General features: G+C 38.1%; 1 protein-coding gene across 1 annotated transcript in view; it reads right to left on the minus strand.

Annotated features, from left to right (window-relative positions):
- GRID2 (glutamate ionotropic receptor delta type subunit 2) overlaps positions 1 to 19,150 on the minus strand; it is a 1,398,327-nt gene that overhangs the window by 203,892 nt on the left and 1,175,285 nt on the right. Inside the window, exon 13 of the mRNA XM_028117832.2 lies at positions 7,440 to 7,635. Within this exon, the coding sequence (XP_027973633.1) occupies positions 7,440 to 7,635 (196 nt within the window). The remainder of the gene's footprint in view (positions 1 to 7,439; positions 7,636 to 19,150) is intronic.

Genomic DNA, 19,150 nt, shown 5'->3' on the forward strand with positions numbered 1-19,150 from the left:
GGTCATAGGGTAGCTCTATTTTTAAATGTTTGAGGAACCTCCACACTGTTTTCCAAAGTGGCTATACCAACTTGCATTCTCACCAACAGTGTAAGAGGGTTCCCCTTTCTCCACAACCTCTCCAACATTTGTTGTTTCTTTCCCTGTCCGTTTTTGCCATTCTAACTGGTGTAAGGTGGTATCTCAATGTGGTTTTGATTTGAATTTCTCTGATGGCTAATGATGATGAACATTTTTTCATGTGTCTGTTAGCCATTTGTATGTCTTCTTCAGAGAAGTGTCTTTTCATGTCTTCTGCCCACTTTTTGACTTGATTATTTGTTTTTTGGGTGTTGAGTTTGAGAAGTTCTTTATAGACCTTGGATACCAGCCCTTTATCTGTAGTGCCATTTGCAAATATCTTCTCCCATTCTGTGGGTTGCCTCTTTGTTTTGTTAACTGTTTCTTTTGCTGTGCAGAAGCTTTTTATCTTGATGAAGTCCCAAAAGTTCATTTTTGCTTTTGTTTCGCTAGTTTTTGGAGATGTATCTTGAAAGAAGTTGCTGTGGGCGATTTCAAAGAGGTTACTGCCTATGTTTTCCTCTAGGATTCTGATGGATTCCTGTCTCATATTGAGGTCTTTCATCCACTTTGAGTTTATCTTTGTGTAGGGTGTTAGAGAATGGTCGAGTTTCATTCTCTCGGACAGCATGTGGCTGTCCAATTTTCCCAACACCATTTGTTGAAGAGACTGTCTTTTTTCCATTGCATGGTTTTTCCTGCTTTATCAAAGATTATTTGACCATAGAGTTGAGGGTCCATATCTGGGTTCTCTATTCTGTCCCATTGGTCTATATGTCTGTTTTTGTGCCAGTACCATGCTGTCTTGGTGATCACAGCTTTGTAATATAGCTTGAAATTGGGCAACATGATTCCCCCAGCTTTGTTTTCTTTTTCAACATTTCCTTGGCGATTTGGGGTCTTTTCTGATTCCATACAAATTTTAGGATTGTTTGTTCCAGCACTTTGAAAAATGTCATTGGAATTTTGATCAGGATGGCATTGAAGGTATAGATTGCTCTGGGTAGCATAGACATTTTAACAATGTTTATTCTTCCGATCCATGAGAATGGAATATTTTTCCATCTTTTTGTGTCTTCTTCAATTTCCTTCATGAGTGTTCTGTAGTTCCTAGAGTATAGATCCTTTACCTCTTTGGTTACGTTTATTCCAAGGTATCTTATGGTTTTTGGTGCTATTGTAAATGGAATCGTTTCTCTAGTTTCTCCTTCTACAGGTGCATTGTTAGTGTATAAGAAAGCAAGTGATTTCTGTGCATTGATTTTGTATCCGGCCACATTACTGAATTGCTGTATGAGTTCTAGTAATTTGGGGGTGGAATCTTCTGGGTTTTCCACATAAGGTATCATGTTGTCTGCAAAAAGAGAGAGTTTGACTTCTTCTTTGCCAATTTGAATACCTTTTATTTCCTTTTGTTGTCTGACTGCAAGGACTTCTAGTACTATGTTGAACAATAGTGGTGAGAGTGGGCATCCTTGATGTGTTCCTGATCTTAAGGGAAAGACTCTCAGCTTTTCCTCATTGAGGATGATATTCGCTGTGGGTTTTTTGTAGATGGATTTTATGAACTTGAGGAATGTTCCCTCTATCCTTATACTCTGAAGAGTTTTAATCAGGAAAGGATGTTGTATTTTGTCAAATGCTTTGTCTGCATCAATTGAGAGGACCATATGGTTCTTCTCCCTCCTCTTATTAACGTGTTCTATCACACTGATTGATTTGTGAATGTTGAACCACCCTTGCATCCCGGGGATAAATCCCACTTGGTAATGGTGGATGATCCTTTTAATGTATTGTTGGATCCTATTAGCTAGGATTTTGTTGAGGATTTTGGAATCCATATGCATCAGGGATATCGGTCTGAAATTCTCCTTTTTGATGGGGTCTTTGCCTGGTTTGGGGATTAAGGTAATGCTGGCCTCGTAGAATGAGTTTGGAAGTTTTCCTTCTGTTTCTATTTTTTGAAACAGCTTCAGTCGAAGAGGTATTACTTCTTCTTTGAATGTTTGGTAGAATTCCCCAGGGAATCCATCAGGCCCTGGATTCTTGTTTTTTGGGAGGTTTTTGATCACTGCTTCAATCTCGTTAGTGGTTATTGGTCTATTCAGGTCGTCAATTTCTTCCCGTTTCAGTCTTGGCAGCTTATAGGATTCCAGGAAGGCCTCCATTTCATCCAGATTGCTCAGTTTATTGGCATATAGTTGTTGATAATAATTTCTAATAATCGTTTCTATTTCCTTGGTGTTAGTAATGATCTCTCCCTTTTCATTCATAATTTTATCAATTTGGGTCCTTTCTCTTTTCCTTTTTTTCTTTTTTTAAAGATTTTATTTATTTATTTGAGAGAGAGAGAATGAGAGATAGAGAGCACGAGAGGGAAGAGGGTCAGAGGGAGAAGCAGACTCCCCACTGAGCAGGGAGCCCAATGCAGGACTCGATCCCGAGACTCCAGGATCATGACCTGAGCCGAAGGCAGTCGCTTAACCAACTGAGCCACCCAGGCGCCCCCTTTCTCTTTTCTTTTGGGTAAGTCTGGCCAGTGGTTTATCGATCTTATTAATTCTTTCAAAGAACCAACTTCTAGTTTCGTTGATCTGATCTACTGTGTTTCTGGTTTCTAATTCATTGATTTCTGCTCTAATTTTAATTATTTCTCTTCTAACGTGTGGTTTAGGCATCATTTGTTGCTTTTTCTTTAGTTCTTTAAGGTGTAGAGTTAGTTGGTGAATTCGGGATTTTTCTATTTCTTTGAGTGAGGCTTGGATGGCTATGTATTTCCCCCTTAGGACCACCTTTGCAGTATCCCATAGGTTTTGGACCGATGTGTTTTCATTCTCATTGATTTCCATGAATTGTTTAATTTCTTCTTTGATTTCCTGGTTGACCCAAACATTCTTTTTTTTTTTTATGGAGAGGATATGACGGCTTCTTTATTTTTAAGATTTTATTTATTTATTTATTTGAGAAAGCAAGAATGAGAGAGAGAGAGAGAGCACGTGAGAGGGGGGAGCGTCAGAGGGAGAAGCAGACTCCCCGCTGAGCAGGGAGCCCGATGCAGGACTCGATCCCAGGACTCCAGGATCATGACCTGAGCCGAAAGCAGTTGCCGAACCAACTGAGCCACCCAGGCGCCCTTACCCAAACATTCTTGAGCAGAGTGGTCTTTAGCTTCCAAGTGTTTGAATTTCTGCCAAATTTTTTCTTGTGATTGAGTTCCAGTTTTAAAGCATTGTGGTCTGAGAATATGCAGGGAATAATCTCAATCTTTTGGTATGGGTTGAGACCTGATTTGTGACCCAGTATGTGGTCTGTTCAGGAGAAAGTTCCATCTGTGCTCGAGAAGAATGAGTATTCTGTTGTTTTAGGGTGGAATGTTCTGTAAATATCTATGAGGTCCATCTGGTCCAGCATATCATTCAAAGCTCTCGTTTCCTTGTTGATTTTCTGCTTAGATGATCTGTCCATTGTTGAGAGTGGAGTATTGAGGTCTCCTACAACTAACGTATGGTTATCAATATGACTCTTTATTTTGGTTAACAGTTGGCTTATGTAGATGGCTGCTCCCATGTTGGGGGCATAGATATTTACAATTGTTAGATTTTCTTGTTGGATAGACCCTTTAAGAATGATATAGTGTCCTTCTGTGTCTCTAATTGCAGACTTTAGTTTAAAATCTAATTTGTCTGATATAAGAATTGCTATCCCAGTTTTCTTTTGAGGTCCGCTGGCATGGAAGATGGACCTCCATCCCTTCACTTTCAGTCTGGATGTATCTTTAGGTTCAAAATGAGTCTCTTGTAGACAGCATACAGATGGGTCTTGAGTTTTTATCCAATCTGCAACCCTGTGCCGTTTTATGGGAGCATTTAGGCCATTCACGTTGAGAGTGCTTATTGAAAGATATGAATTAATTGTCATCATGTTGCCTGTGAAGACGTTGTTTTTATAGATTGTCCCTGTAAATTTATGTTGTAAATCACTCTTGGGGTCTTTCTCCTTTTATAGAACCCCCCTTATTATTTCTTGCAGGGCCAGCTTAGTGGTCACATATTCTTTCAGTTTCTGCCAGTCGTGGAAGGTCTGCATCTCTCCATCCATTCTAAATAACAGCCTTGATGGATAAAGTATTCTTGGTTGCATGTTCTTCTCATTTAGTATCCTGAATATGTCTTGCCAGGCCTTTCTGGCTTGCCAGGTCTCTGTGGATAGGTCTGACGTTATTCTGATGTTCCTCCCTTTGTATGTAAGGAGTCTCTTCCCCCTAACTGCCCTTAAGATGGTTTCCTTGGTTCTAAGATTTGCAAGTTTTACTATTACATGCCGGGGTGTTGACCTGTTTTCCTTGATCTTGGGAGGGGTCCTCTCTGCCTCTAGGACATGAATGTTTGTTTCATTCCCCAGATTAGCGAAGTTCTCTGCTATGATTTGCTCAAATACATTTTCTAGTCCTCTCTCTCTCTCCAGTCCCTCCAGGATTCCAGGAACGCTTCATGGTGTCACTTATTTCTCTGATTCTATTTTCATGGATTCTGAGTTGTTTTTCCCTGGCCTCCACTTTTCCCCTTTTATCTATTATATTGTTTTCCAGGTCGCTTATTCGTTCTTCTGCCTCACTTACCCTAGCTGTTAGATTATCTAGATTGGATTGGGTCTCATTGATAGCATTCTTAAGTTCTGCCAATTCAGCTTTCATTTCTGTCCTTAGAGACTCTATGTTGCCATTAATTGATTTCTCCATTCTAGCCATTGTCTTCACGATTGCTAGCCTGAATTCCATCTGCGACATCTTGGTTCTATCTGCATCCATTTGTAAATCTGCAGCATAACTCATGATCTCTGAGTCTTTTCTATTTTGGGGGTTTCTCCTCCTAGTCATTCTGTTGATGGGTGTTTGAGGGAATGTATATAATTGACCAGAACCCAAGGAAGATGCACCTGTTTTCTTGGGACCTTAGGGTTGCTGGCCTCTTGTTTTCCAAGCCTGTCTTCTGGGGGAGGGGCCTGCCACACTGGTACTCAGGCAAGCCTGTTTGGGCAGAGTTGTCCTGCCCCCCTGTAGCAGGGGATGGGCTCAGCAGTTTTTTGGGGCTTTTGTTCTCTGGCAGCTTTCCCTGGCGGCTTTCCGCGTCTCTTCCGCGAGTCAGAGCAGAAGAGACCGTTTCCAACCCTCTGCCTCAGAGCAGAGAGATGGCAGTCTGTTCTTCAGTGAGCTCTCCAGGCCACACTGTCTCCATTTCTGTCCGTGCTGCTATAAACTGCAGCGTCCTGGGTTGTGCACCCCTCTGCAGCGCCCCCAGTCCTGCATCCAGGTCGGGGCACATCTCTGCCCTTTGTGCTTCTAAAACCGCCAGCCACTCCCAGTTTGCACACCCGCTGCTCTGGGTTTCCGCCCAGGGGGCTGCCCTAAAGTCCTTTCCCCACCACTTCCGGTCTGCGAGTCTGTGTTCCGTCCCCAGCACGAGGCTGTCGCTCCCCGGCGGTGTAGGATCCCCACAGCCAGGTTCCCTCCCGCTGCCAGTTATCCTCCGATATCTGCCTGTGGAATCACGGCCCTCCGCTTCCTACCTCAAAACCAACCGCCTGTGATATTCTGTTTGTAGAGATCCAGATCTTCTTACATCTCAGGCTGGTTTCGTGGGTGCTCAGAGTGGTCTGGTAGATATCCAGCTCAATTCCGGGGACCAGTTGAAATAGGGTCCCCTACTCCTCTGCCATCTTTCCTTCCTCTCCTATCTATAGTTTCTTGATCAGTGCCTGGTACATAATTGGCACTTAGCGAATACTGTATGAAAAAATGAATAACTAAATGATGAGTGAGTGAATATGTATCTTTTAAAATATTTTTTGAGAATCTGTATGTCTGCTTGGAGAAAAAAAGTGAATTTTCTCTGGAATGATATGGTATAGAAAGAGGTTGTGAAATGTGGAGAGCTTTGACTTCTAAAATGGAATAGAAATACAAACTATGAATATATTCATCCCCGAGAAAACAGAATTCTTCTTAACAATTAAAAATATGAAGGAATACCCCAAAATAACTTATTCTTATTCTGAGGCTTAAGTTCATTCACATCCTCTGAGTACCTAGTAAAGCCTAAAGTGTCTACCCTCCCATCTCCTCCAGATAACATATAGGTCCACTCACTCACCCCCTCTCACCCCCATCCTCCCAGTAATTGTAGAACTTCTAGAAGCCAGTGGACTTTAGGATCAATACTTGGGTCCTGGAAAACTGGGGTTAATGTAATAAGGGTGAAGGAGCTAGAGTCCATTGCAAACATTTCAAGGAATTCACATCCTAACACATCATTAGGACTTAGAAAGAGGTTTATATCAGTGCCATCAGTTTTTAAAATAATGATGTCACCCAGGCTGACTCTAGGGAACCATAAGAGCAGCAGCAGATAAAGGACATCATACGAAAAGGCTAGAACCTGTGTCAGAATATTTTTTATAGCCATCAAAACATTCTCCAACATAGTATTAATAAGTTTGCCTTTTGAACAAGAAACTCAACACGGGGTCCAAATTATTCTGCTGTGGAAGGTTACAGAGAAAAAGTGTATACCACCTTTGTTGCTATAATTGACATTCATTCATTCATTCATTCATCCCACAATTATTTATTTAATATCAATTATTGTGATTTTCACTGTGCCAGCCACTGGGATAATTTTAAACAAAAATCATTCAGTTCTCTCATGCAGATTGATGGGGCTTGAGGAAGAAAGAATTACTTCTGTATACGTGTTTATAAACCACAGCCCAGAATAAAAACTGGCTTCATGTTTTACACAAAGGACTGCTTTGTAAGCCTTTTTTTCCCCTGATAAAATAACTTCTAAATGATGGTTATTTAAAATAAGATAGAAATAAAGATTTTTGCTTTTGGAATAGAAATAGACATTTGCAGGAACCTTATTTGTTGACAAGATTAACTTTTACCCACCACATAATCATAAGTAAAGATAAGGTTTTCATCTAAAAACAAATGCAGTATAGAAAATACCCCAAAGTTATTTGAAAGAATTGGATAACCCTAATGATATTCGGAATGGGATTTGTAAAAACCTTTTCAGTGTTCATGTGCATAAGTCCCTAACCCATTCTGAACAAAATACTAGCTTATGTTTTCTAGCTTCAGAATTCCACTGGAGACAGATCCATTAGACACAGCACAGAAGGCCTTGAATTCCCTCTGCTTAAGCACTCTGCCAACTCAAAATCTTCTTTAAATCAATAGGAGGTATAATTTAATTGCAAACTCTGTGTCAAAGTTAAAAATTTAAAAAAAGAAATAAACCAATCTCAGTGTAGCAATTCCAATATGGGAGACAAAATAGCAGACTAGACTACTGTAGTAGAACAATGACCAGTACCTTTTGAATGCCTGCTTGGGATTCCAGAACGTTATTCTCTGATCCATTGCTTCTGTGGATCATCCGCCACATTTGGGAATACATGCTGTCCCTTTCAAAAGGATTCATTCCCTTCATGCGGACATGTTCATATACTGCAGAGTCCAGTACTGTGCCGTAAGGGATGTCTGTTTGCTTGGAAAGGTCCTGGAGAGATCTTCATTATTAGGAGAGAAGAGAGACACAAGAAAGAGTACTGAATATTTTCAACTGGAAATAAAGTTATAGGAAGGAGAGAGAATAATATATGTAAATGTAGATGTCAAATTGCTTTTCTTATTTTGTGGTTTCTTAATATTAAAATGTAATATATAAGGAGAATTGCTTTTAGGTGTATGACACATGAATCATCAGAAGACAAAATCATTCCTGGAAGAAAAATGAAAATTTCTAGTGGTAAGGCAATGTTTTTTTGGTGAACCTTTACTGTGAAAAAACCAAAAACAAAACTAAATCTAGCCATCTCGTCAAAACAAAAACAAACTAAGTTATATTGCTGGATAATCAAATAATAATTTAGTTTAAAAATGCTATATGTTATAAGCCTTAAGCCTATATTCTTTTAGGTGGCAATGCTTAAATATTTTTAAAAAATAATTACATTTTGCATAAACAACATGCTTTGAGGTCAAGTGTATACTTAAAAATGAGTACTTATGATAGTCACTACTTAACAAGTGGCTACTACATACAACCAGCAACTGACATACATTATTCTCACAGCAATGTCCCATTTCTCATAAGTATTTCACCCATTTTATAGAAGAGAAAACTCAGGTTGAGAGTATAAGGCATTTGCTCAGTCTGGTACAGTCAGTGAGGGATGAGATAAGATTCAAATGTAGATCTGACTGGTTTCAAAGGCTACAGTATTTTATTTTATTTTATTTTATTTTATTTTATTTTATTTTATTATGTTTTTACTGCAAGATGCTGCCTCTTATTTCTATATTGCTATATTTGCTTTAACTTTGTGTGTGTGCACGTGCATGTGTGTGGGGGGGGGTGAAAGAGAGAGAAAGAGAGAGGGAGAGAGAGAGAGAGACTTCTATTTGTAGTCAAATAGAATAAAATTCATGCTTCTGGAGAGCTGAATACAATTCAGAATATGGTCAGGATTTTCACATCGATCTTTGAGTTATAGATAGTACCTGGTGGTCAGTTTCCTTACATTTAGGTTTCTGAGCCACTCTATACTTTCTAACTTGTAGAACCAATTACTGCTCTACTGAAACTCATTTGAGTTTGTGTAGGGGCTCAACTCTAATGACTGAGGTTTAAGAACAAATATGCGTCTTTGGCATACTGTTCAAAATTAGACGCTGGCTTATTCAAGCTCACTAACCTCTGAGAATGGCAGCAGATGCTTTGAAACACCATACCATATTTTGAACAAGAATATTCACAGCCTTCCACAACCTTGGGTCATGAATCTCATGTTCTGTATACCTCTGACCTTTTGGTCTGTTTCTAGATGGAGTTTGCTAATGATTTCCTGGGGGCCTTTGCAAACAACACTAGCATTGGGCAAGGGTATTGGGAATACTCTTGGAGGTCACCGGTTTCCATCATGTGCAAAACTGTATTGCAAACAATAAATTATGGGCTGTGTTTGCTAGAGGAGTATTCATACCAATTTCTCATGGTAACTTTCAGCAAAATTTAATCTACATTTTATTGAGTTTTAGGTTGTTGACATGTGTCATTTACTCAATGGACACTACTATGATAATTCCTTTTTGTTCTATACTTCTGCATAAAATGATGCATCTAAAAATGACTATTTCCAAGAAAAAATTTGCTGGAATATTCTACAACTATTAAACTAATTCTGCCGCTTGTAAAAAGATAAAGTGACAGTACAGAGAAAAATTGAGGGCAAAAGCCGGAATAAAAGTGAGCTGCATGTAGCTAGGGTAAAAACTCATAGGAGAATAACAGGGCACCTGCTCCTGGGACATCCCATAATTATCTTGTTAACAGTATAGCAGCAAGACTTTTGTTTCCAAAGCCCATTTACTTCTCACTGACTGCTATTTCCAGTTGTAGGAGTGAAACTATTCAAAACATTAACATTTTAACATATTTCCCACTGTTTAGTGGAGGATGCTCTAAAGTGGTAACACAGGAAAAAGAAATGAAACATTGTCAATACAGGTTATAATAGCAATAGCAAGTAGCAATTCGTTCAATAACTATAGACACAAGGGCCTATGCTAGGTAGTTGTATGGAGCTTGCCCCTTCTAGAACTGGAAGGTTTCATACCTCTATTTGAATACAAATAGAAGTCTCTCTCTCTCTCCCTCTCTCTTTCTCTCTCTTTCACCCCCCCACACACATGCACGTGCACACACACAAAGTTAAAGCAAATATAGCAATATAGAAATAAGAGGCAGCATCTTGCAGTAAAAACATAATAAAATAAAATAAAATACTGTAGCCTTTGAAGCCAGTCAGATCTACATTTGAATCTTATCTCATCCCTCACTGACTGTACCAGACTGAGCAAATGCCTTATACTCTCAACCTGAGTTTTCTCTTCTATAAAATGGGTGAAATACTTCTGAGAAATGGGACATTGCTGTGAGAATAATGTATGCTAGGTAGTTGTATGGAGCTTGCACCTTCTAAAACTGGAGAAGACCATGTCACAGTTCATCAGAGACCCTCCCAGGATAGGATTGGCCACTTGCTGCTTAGAAGGTTCAGCAATCAATCTCTATTTAACTCTCAGAAACTTTCAATTTGGTGGTGGTGAGATCATAATCTAGGGGGGAAATTTTTGTATACCCATACCTAAATATATAATTTGTTTGTCCAAATAGTCATACCAGTAAAATACCATTAAATAAATTAACACTCCCTCTTAGCTCTTCATGAAAAGAAAATTGAAATCAAATGGTAGGATCATTAATTTAATCAGGTTTCTGTGGCATAACATCACCTTCAATATCAGCTTTACAACTTGAATATAGAATTGTAATACAAACAGTTTTGTTGGTGAAACTGATTTGTACACAATAAAAATTTTAAAGGAATTTCTTAATATATTGCCTATGTGAAATTCCTGATGTCAGAAAAAAAAACATTTTATTTTCAACATACTTCAAATTTAAAATATAGCAGAGCATTTTGCAACTTAGAACAAAGGCCTGTTCCCTTTAGCCTCATTTCTGATATCAAGTTCAGTTTATAAATTTGCCTTGAGATATGCTTGCAAAAAAAATTACAGCTTGTCTGATTCAGCATCATTCCATTATAGTACACTGAGATAGCACCAGAGGTGACAAAAATAAAATGAAGCAAGACAAAGTGAGCATAAACAGCTTATTATAGAAAATGAAGGCTGTTTTAGGAGCCCAATACAGAAAGAGAGTGACCATTTTATGTGGTCATTTTGTTACTTTCATGCTAGTAAGATTTTAGAGTAATATCAGCAGAAATGGTATGGCTTATAGTATGAACCCTTAAAAGAAATCTAGTAAATTATTCTACAAGTGGTAATCCTCAAAAAAATTGTATCTGAAGTTCAACATCTGAGTATTATTTAGATATGCCAAGTCATTGTTTTTTGTTTGTTTTGTCAAATCAGTTTTAAAAGCAAAATAATTCTAAAATAATTAATAAGTACCTAATACGTAAATTAATTTACCATGGCAAATGTTGTCATTTCTTTTTTAACAATTAGCAATGCACACCCAGGCCACAAGGGAAATGGGAAAATTTAGAGCATTCTAGAAAAGACTTAACTTGGAATATACTCATACTAATATATTCCATTTCTCCACTTAATCTCACACAATTCACATTTACCCACATAAAACTCAGCAAATGATCCCTCTGCAGATCTGTTATACCTGAATCCTCCTCTCCCAACCCCACACCCTGACTCATGTACACAGAGTTAAACAAACAAACAAACAAAAAATGAGGATCTATAGCTGTAAGTGGTGAATAATAAAAGAAAGCAAATGATTTGCTACTCTAATCAGCCTTGTTTTCCCATCATCTTTTCCCAAAATTCTACTTTTATTTCTCCTGGTGTCCTATACTGCTGGCAATACATGGGTTGTAAGAATACTGAGAGCTGATAGGTAAGTGATATTTACTTATTTGCATGAACATTACATGTACTTAGAAATTGTAATTTAGGACACTTCTGTGAAGTCAGTTTCAGGAATTTGGTGGATCTAGGCTGATTGCAAACTCTTTGCATGAGAAAAATAAACACTTAAAACCTTTCAAGCATAGAAAATTAATTTTGATACATGTGATACTCTATTAGATATTTGTGATAGCAGTAGCTTTGACATTGGTAAGTTAGATTTTAAAGTTGAGCAGACAGATTATTTGTGAGCAATGTGATGTTAAACCCTATTAACCTGAATTTCCTCATCTATAAATGGAGAGAATGAGAGTGTCTAAGGGTGAGTACAAGAGGACCTGTCACATTAGCATTCAACCAGCTTATCCATTGCTTTATTTTTATTTCTTAAAAAAGATTTATTTATTTATTTTAGTGAGAGAGGGAGCGAGGGAGGGGGAGAGAGCATGAGCAGGAGGGGCAGAGGAAGAGGGAGAGAATCATCAAGCAGACTCCCTGCTGAGCGTGGAGCCTGACTCGAGGCTTGATCTCACGACCCTGAGATCATGACCTGAGGCAAAACCAAGCGTCCGATGCTCAACCGACTTCACCACCAAGGTGCCCCTCTATTGTTTTATATGGAGATTTTTATTACAATGACCCATCTCCTAATAATGCCCTATTTAATAATTTCTAATGGAGTTTTGGTATGTGGCAGGATGACCTCTTTATATTGTTGAAGAGGAGATTCATGAACTGGGGAAGAATTAAAGTTTCATTTCCTTTCCGAGGACAAGATTTTATAAACCTATGATGCTGCGTGGTCAGAACTTTGAATGTGTTGCTACTTATTTTTCACTCGTATGTTCACATATTTTCCTTTAACATGAGAATAGATCTTACCCATCTACACTTTAAAATTACCCATATAAATCTTTCTTTTCCATCTTCATTTCTTTCTTCTGTTTAAACATTTGAGCTTGGTTTTGTGGAATGCTCACCAACAAACAGCTGCCAGCTCTAGACAGGGACTTGTAAGTCTAGTCCCATTTTTAATAGAATGGAACACATCAACTTAAGTTATCACATCAGAAGGGATTTTTCTTCAGGGTGAAAAAAATGGAACGTGGTTGATAGGATAGGTGCTAGATGCTTCCGGCAAAGGGGCAGACAGAGGAAGAGAGACAAACAAGTGGGGATATATTGAAAATGTCTTCCAACTCAGTTCAGGCTCTTTTCACCCACAGTTTCTTCCTCTGGATGCTGATTTCAGCATCTACCAAAGGAGAAGATATTGTTATAGCTCTAAGAGCCCATCAGTAACCAAATTAAAAGCCTGCCTGGTGCCCACTGCTGTTCAGTGGTGGTAGCTGAGAGCTTGGTGAGTTCAGAGGCAGGTTTTCCAGAAATAAATAAATAAATAAATAAATAAATAAATAAATAAATAAATAAAATATTCCAAAATTTAAAACTTAAAAGAACAACTAATATGCCAAATAAAGGTCCACTAGACTGATATTTAGTGTCATTGAGACCTAAGAAGAAGAGGTAAGTACTGAAAAGTGGACTGAGGTAGGTGGTCAGGTAAGGCAGACCTGCCCCTGAGAGGTACAGCCAATAGCCAGCACTAGGCAACCTCTTAGTTTCTACAAACCTGGGCTTTGAAGGTGCAAAGATTTGAGTTTCAATCCTTGGACAAGTTATTTAATTTTCTCTAAATTGCAATTCATTTCCCTATTAAACAGGGAAAATCATAATTTTGTAATAAGGTATGTGGAAGTTTGAGGTAGATGCTGATATAAGACACTTACGTTAATACTTAACACTCTATAAGTGCTCCATTACTGGTAGTTGCAATTATTAATTTTATTAGTATTTATTACTATTATCACTCTTATTGTTATTATTATTCCTATTATGCTCTGTTATAATTTTTAGAATTACTTTCTCCTTATTCTTCCCACCAATTAAATTCATTTCAGATTCCTCACCCATGGCCTTTCTCTCGAGGTCCCCTACCCCATCTAATCTCTCATCAACTTCTGTACATTTTACTTCCTGAATCTTACAAATCTGTCACTACTTTTGTCCTCTCATTGCTAATACTCTCATTTTTCCTATCTAGAGAATCTTTCTTTTTTAAAAGATTTTATTTATTTATTTTAGAGAGACACAGAGAGAGAATGCAAGCAGGAGGAAGGGCAGAGGCAGAGGGAGAGGGACAGAGAGAATCCCAAACAGATTCCACGCTAAGCCTGGAGTCTGATGAGGGGCTCAATCCCAGGACCTTGAAGTCATGATCCAAGAGGAAATCAAGAGTCAGACACTTAACCGACTGAGCCATCCAGGTGCCCCTAGAGAATTATTTCTAAACCTTTTCCCCATCTCTATTCTCACCCCCTCTAATCCATCCTCCACACAACGGCTAAAGTGTTCTTTCTGATACGTAAGTCTGATCCCATCCCTGTCTTATTTAAGTACTTCCTATATACCTCATGGCCCTTAGAAAAAATCTCCAACTCCATAGCATTCCATAGCCTGCAAAAATTTGCCTAAAATTTTTTTCCATTCTCAGAAACAAACTTTTGCCTCATTCATACTCCCATTATAGGACAAACAGACCATTTCATCCTTCCTTGCTTGGTAGGCATTTGCTCTGCACAAAATGTTTCCTGTCTACCTGGTGAATTCTTTCCCTGAATTCAAGGTCAAGGGCAAACTCAGCTGCCTCTTTAGTGCTCTTTTAACACTTAGAATATGTTCATATTTTAGCATTTTGTTATGAAATTTTGCTTCTTTGTTTAACTCATTAGAATACATGTTGCTGATTCCCATAACTTTTCTTTAAATAAATCTTTGAAACTCAGAACCTAGGCCAGGGTCTGGAAGATAGCAGTCAATGAGGTTCATGTATTCTGGCTACTCTTTTTTAACTAGAAACATGCTTTCATCTTGGAAAGCTAGCATTCCCAATCAACTGGCATTGCATAAAAATGGGATTTTTATTGTATATTACCAGCCATTCTGTGGGTGGCTAATCATGGCCAGCAGTATTTTGTAGTTAAAAACAACAACTAATTTTTAAGGGAGCTTTGGAAATTTCCCCTGTAACAAAATCAGCTGCAAAAGTTTTATAAGACCACCAGTGAATTGCTTAACAAGACATTTTGCCATGCATGTAAAATAAATAAATTCAGAGGCAAGGCAAATAAAAAGAAAATCCAAACAAATAGAACTGAAATAAAGTATGTGGAAAAGCTAAAGTTATAGTCCATAGTTCTGCTACACATAGGACCTGGTATAAAGTGGAATGTCTGTTCCTGAAAGGGATACTTATCTAAGCATTGTGGAAATGGAGCTAATAAGTAGTGGTTCGTTTGATGAGTGATTTCTGACTAAAATTTCAGAAGCAAGCTGAAACGGTGAAGAAAATTGCTCAACTAACTCTGCTAACTGAAATGCTTAAAAAAAAAATAAAAGAACTCATGATTTTAGTAGCTAAGGAAGAGATAAGCCCTAGAACAAGGAGAGAATAGTCACCTTTGGTAATACTGAGGATTATTACGAAAAACCAAATCAATTTTTTTTTCTCCCCAGGGTTAAGTTTTTACATAAAGAGGAAAGAGAATGTGTATGCTCTACTTAAAAAAGAATGGACGAAGCACCACAGAAAGGCTTCCCATCTTCTTATTTGCAGCCCAGCCAAAGGCCGCTTCTCCTCTGAGAAACCACATTCTGCATTTTAGTAGCTCCTTCTCCTCAATGAAGTTTTCCAAACCCTCTCAGACACAGGTTTATCCAGAAAATCTGATGAAATATAAGGGGATCAAGGGTCAAGGATGGGGCAAGCAAGACTCTTCATGTCAGAAGACAATTTGGATTGCTGAGGGCTCAGTCCCTACTGAAGACTCAGTGAAAGTTACTTTAAGTGCATGAGGGGTGCCACCTACTTACTGAAAAGAGGCTCAGGGAAGAGTTTAATGTTCTTTAGCCCAATGATGTTAACTTCCCTTTTTTTTTTAAAAAAAAGATTAAGATCAAAGTCATGTTAGTGGAAGAAATATGGTTTTCTCATTAGACTGTAGAGCCTAAGAGTGTAATTGGTGGGGCAGGGTAATTCAGGAAGAACTCAGCCACAGCAATCTCTGTTGGAGCAGTAAAGTGATTTTGTCTTCCTTCTCCTCGAAGTGCCAGAGTTTCTTCCTTCTCAAGATAGCAGAGACAAATCTGAGTGACACCAGGGAAGGCAGAGGGCTAGGATTTTTTACTTGTGGACCCAAGGATAGTTTCCCAAAGGAGGCCCCCTGGAGGGAGAGGGTGCTTCATAAGAGGGGCTGCATGAGGACCAAAGGGGGTGAGGATTTACAGAGGAGGGTCAGAGGACGAGGGTGGCTCCCTGCGGGACACTCAAGGCCTGAGTGGTGCGGTCTTTTCCCATCTCTCTGTTCTGTCCCCTCCACACTCCTGTTCTACATAACCTCACCTGCCCCCAAATCTGCCCTTATGGGCCTCAGCGGAGTAAACCAGGTAAAAGACAGCTTCAGGTCTTTGTCCTGTGAACTTCTTTAGAATATTTATTTGATCTTTACATTTAAGAACTACTTATTTGTTTATTTACTTAGGTGTTGAGTTGTGTAAGTTTTTTTTTTTTTTTTTTTTTGGCTATTAACCCCTTATCGGATAGATCCTTTGCAAGTATCTTCTCCCATTCTGTAGGTTGTCTTTTTGTTTTGTTGACGGTTTCCTTTGCTTGAGAGAGCTTTTTCTTTTGGTATAGTCCCATCGGTTTAATTTTGCTTTTGTTTTCCTTGCCTGAGGAGACATCTAGAAAAAGGTTTCTATGGCTGATGTTTCAAGTGTGCCTGGTCTAGAATAAGCGTAGTAGTACTCATGAAGAGGACACTTCGCCCTTCTGAATGGGTGTTCCTGCATGATAGATCACTAGACACCAAGATGACTCTCAAGGCTTTCCTGAGAGATTTAGAAATATTTCCCGCACTTTCTCCCTCACAGAGTAGTCAGGGGCATCCCCATCTGCCGTGCATTATAGACAAGATGGTCACAGGTAATATTGAAAATTCATACAAAATACATGATAAAGATGGATATCATGAACTACTTAAGGGAATAGCCTCCCTTGGAGAGACTTGCATTCCCGTGCACATTTAAAAGTTGATTTGGTTTGTGGATATGACAGGCCATTTTAGAGACCACAAAGGAGGATGGAAACACTCTGTCTTTTTTATTGCTGTTAGGCATGATTAATAAAAATGATTCTTAAATTCTCTCCAAAATGACAATGCTATACAGATGTGAGAAAATATGGAAAATCTGGGTGGCTTCTCTGACTTGTTGACCCACATTATAAGCTAGGAACTAATTTTGCCACATCATGAATCCTGAATCCTGATATGTGAAAGACACTATATTTTTCTACCTGCTGACAAAATTGTCATTTATGACCCTGCTCTCTATCTTAAATAGTTTATGAGTTAACTAACGTAGCCTTTCATGATATATGTAGATACTGATGTATATACTAATTAAGCAAAACTCCATTACAAAAGGCCCCAGTAGTCTGTGAATTCATATACCCTGCAATTATCTGTGTAAGGCAGAAAGTATGTGCAGTTTCTTCCCGAGATACTATGAAAAAGATGCAATATTTATTTACCCCAGGACACTATGAACAAATATGGAATTATCCTAAATTTGTATGGTCAGCATTTCATAATGTCAGCATTGACTATCAGCTGATTGTAAAATTTATGTTAAGATGATATCCTCAAATAATTCAATAGACTTCAATACAACAGTAGATTTTTATGTTCTTCCATCATTGAAAATATAGGAAAGACCTGACTAATTCTCATGACCTTCCCTGAGGATCAACAAATTTCTAAATAGTGTTAAGAAAGAACCCTAATAAAATCTTAACATCAGATTGTTTGGAAGAGTTCCTGGAGGTATCACATAATTCGATGATCCATCTTACGGTATAAAAGCCAGCCTCCAAAATGGACTTTATTCTTCTTCCTTAGGCACTTTACTGACTTAGAAAACTTAACGCCAGGAAGTTCTCATTCATGCCTAACCTACAACTTGCGTATTTCACATAAGCCTCTCATTTTCTTCTCAGTGAAAATGGGCAATAGCTACTGGTCACCTCCAGTACAATACCTCTTTATATAATAAAACACTTCTTTTTCGTTTTCATCCTTTAGCCTTTTCCTTGTTGAGTTAAACACTAAATTCCTGTAGTTCTTACCCATAGGATCTATTACTCATATTTTTTTTTACATTGTTATTAGCTAAGGCATCTTTTCCCTTTCTATGGTAATTTTTGCGTAATTTATGGACCTTATATATAGTGGTGCTTAAAAAGCCCTAACAACTTTTACACTGCTAGGTGACTTTGGCCATTTTCTTCATAAACACCAACATTTCATTTCAAATTTGTAATTGACAGATGATTCATTCTGAAACTGTCCTCACCTCTAGTTGTAAATTATCATGGATATACACACACACCAACAGACACACAGACACACAGTTTGTTTTTTTCTATCTCTGAGTGAATTATTACATATTTGTCCCTGTTAAGCTTCATCTCACTTATAATCGCCCTGTTTAATTTGCCAAGGTCTTTATGAATTCTTGCAGTGTGGTTCTAGTCCATAATCACCCCTGCTCAATATAAAGTAATCTGCATGTTTAATAAGCTTACTCCCTATTCTATACTTCAAATCTGCGCCGAAAATGTTCATTAGAATCAGGGCCAGTGCTGACTTACGGGAAAAACTTTATTCAATATACCCGCCAAGGCTGACATTGAACCATTGATCATAACCTCACATATAGCCTGCTAACAAGCTGTGATACAATAATACATCCTACTACTACACACAAAAAATGACCCAAATAAAATACGATGTAGATTCAAATGAGGAGTCAATAGTAATTTATAGTTTTTTTTCCCTGTAAGTTCTTTGAAGGAGCTCAAAAACTTTAATCACATTATCAAATTATTCTTAGTGGAAAGAAATAACTGAAGAGAAAGAAGTGACTAAGAATAACAGTGGGGCAAATTTAATAGTCTATTTGAAGACCCAGGAGAACATTACTGTCAAAGTAAAGTGGAAGGTCATTGTTTCAGGGAAGATTCTACAGTTGATCTTAGCCAAAAGGCCGAGAAGCAATCAGGGAAGATTCTAATGAATCTATCTAAAAACAAAGATCCTGGCCCTTCATAACACAGAGCAGGAGACCAGGTTTCTACTGATAACTTAATATTACAAATATACAAATATAACAAATACAAAATATATTTTCCTCCTTTCCAGTGCAGTAGGTCTGTGGATCTCTCCAAAAAAGTTTTTGTTTTTTTTTTTTTAATCATTCAGAGAAATTATGCTCTGTTCCCAATTAGGTATATTTCTTTTTTGAGAAATTTCGACTAAAAGTATGCATAAAATGCATGTCCTGTTGTCTATAGTCAGGTCTTATTAATAGCCATTCAGATTATAAATGCCCAAAATGTTTTGGAAAGATGCCCCCACCCCCACCCCAATCCCTGCCCCATTCAGC

The sequence above is a fragment of the Eumetopias jubatus genome, unplaced genomic scaffold (assembly GCF_037043125.1).
Source record: "Eumetopias jubatus isolate StellerSeaLion01/CBP00866 unplaced genomic scaffold, mEumJub1_p1.0 scaffold_2, whole genome shotgun sequence".
Taxonomy (NCBI): Eukaryota; Metazoa; Chordata; class Mammalia; order Carnivora; family Otariidae; genus Eumetopias; species Eumetopias jubatus.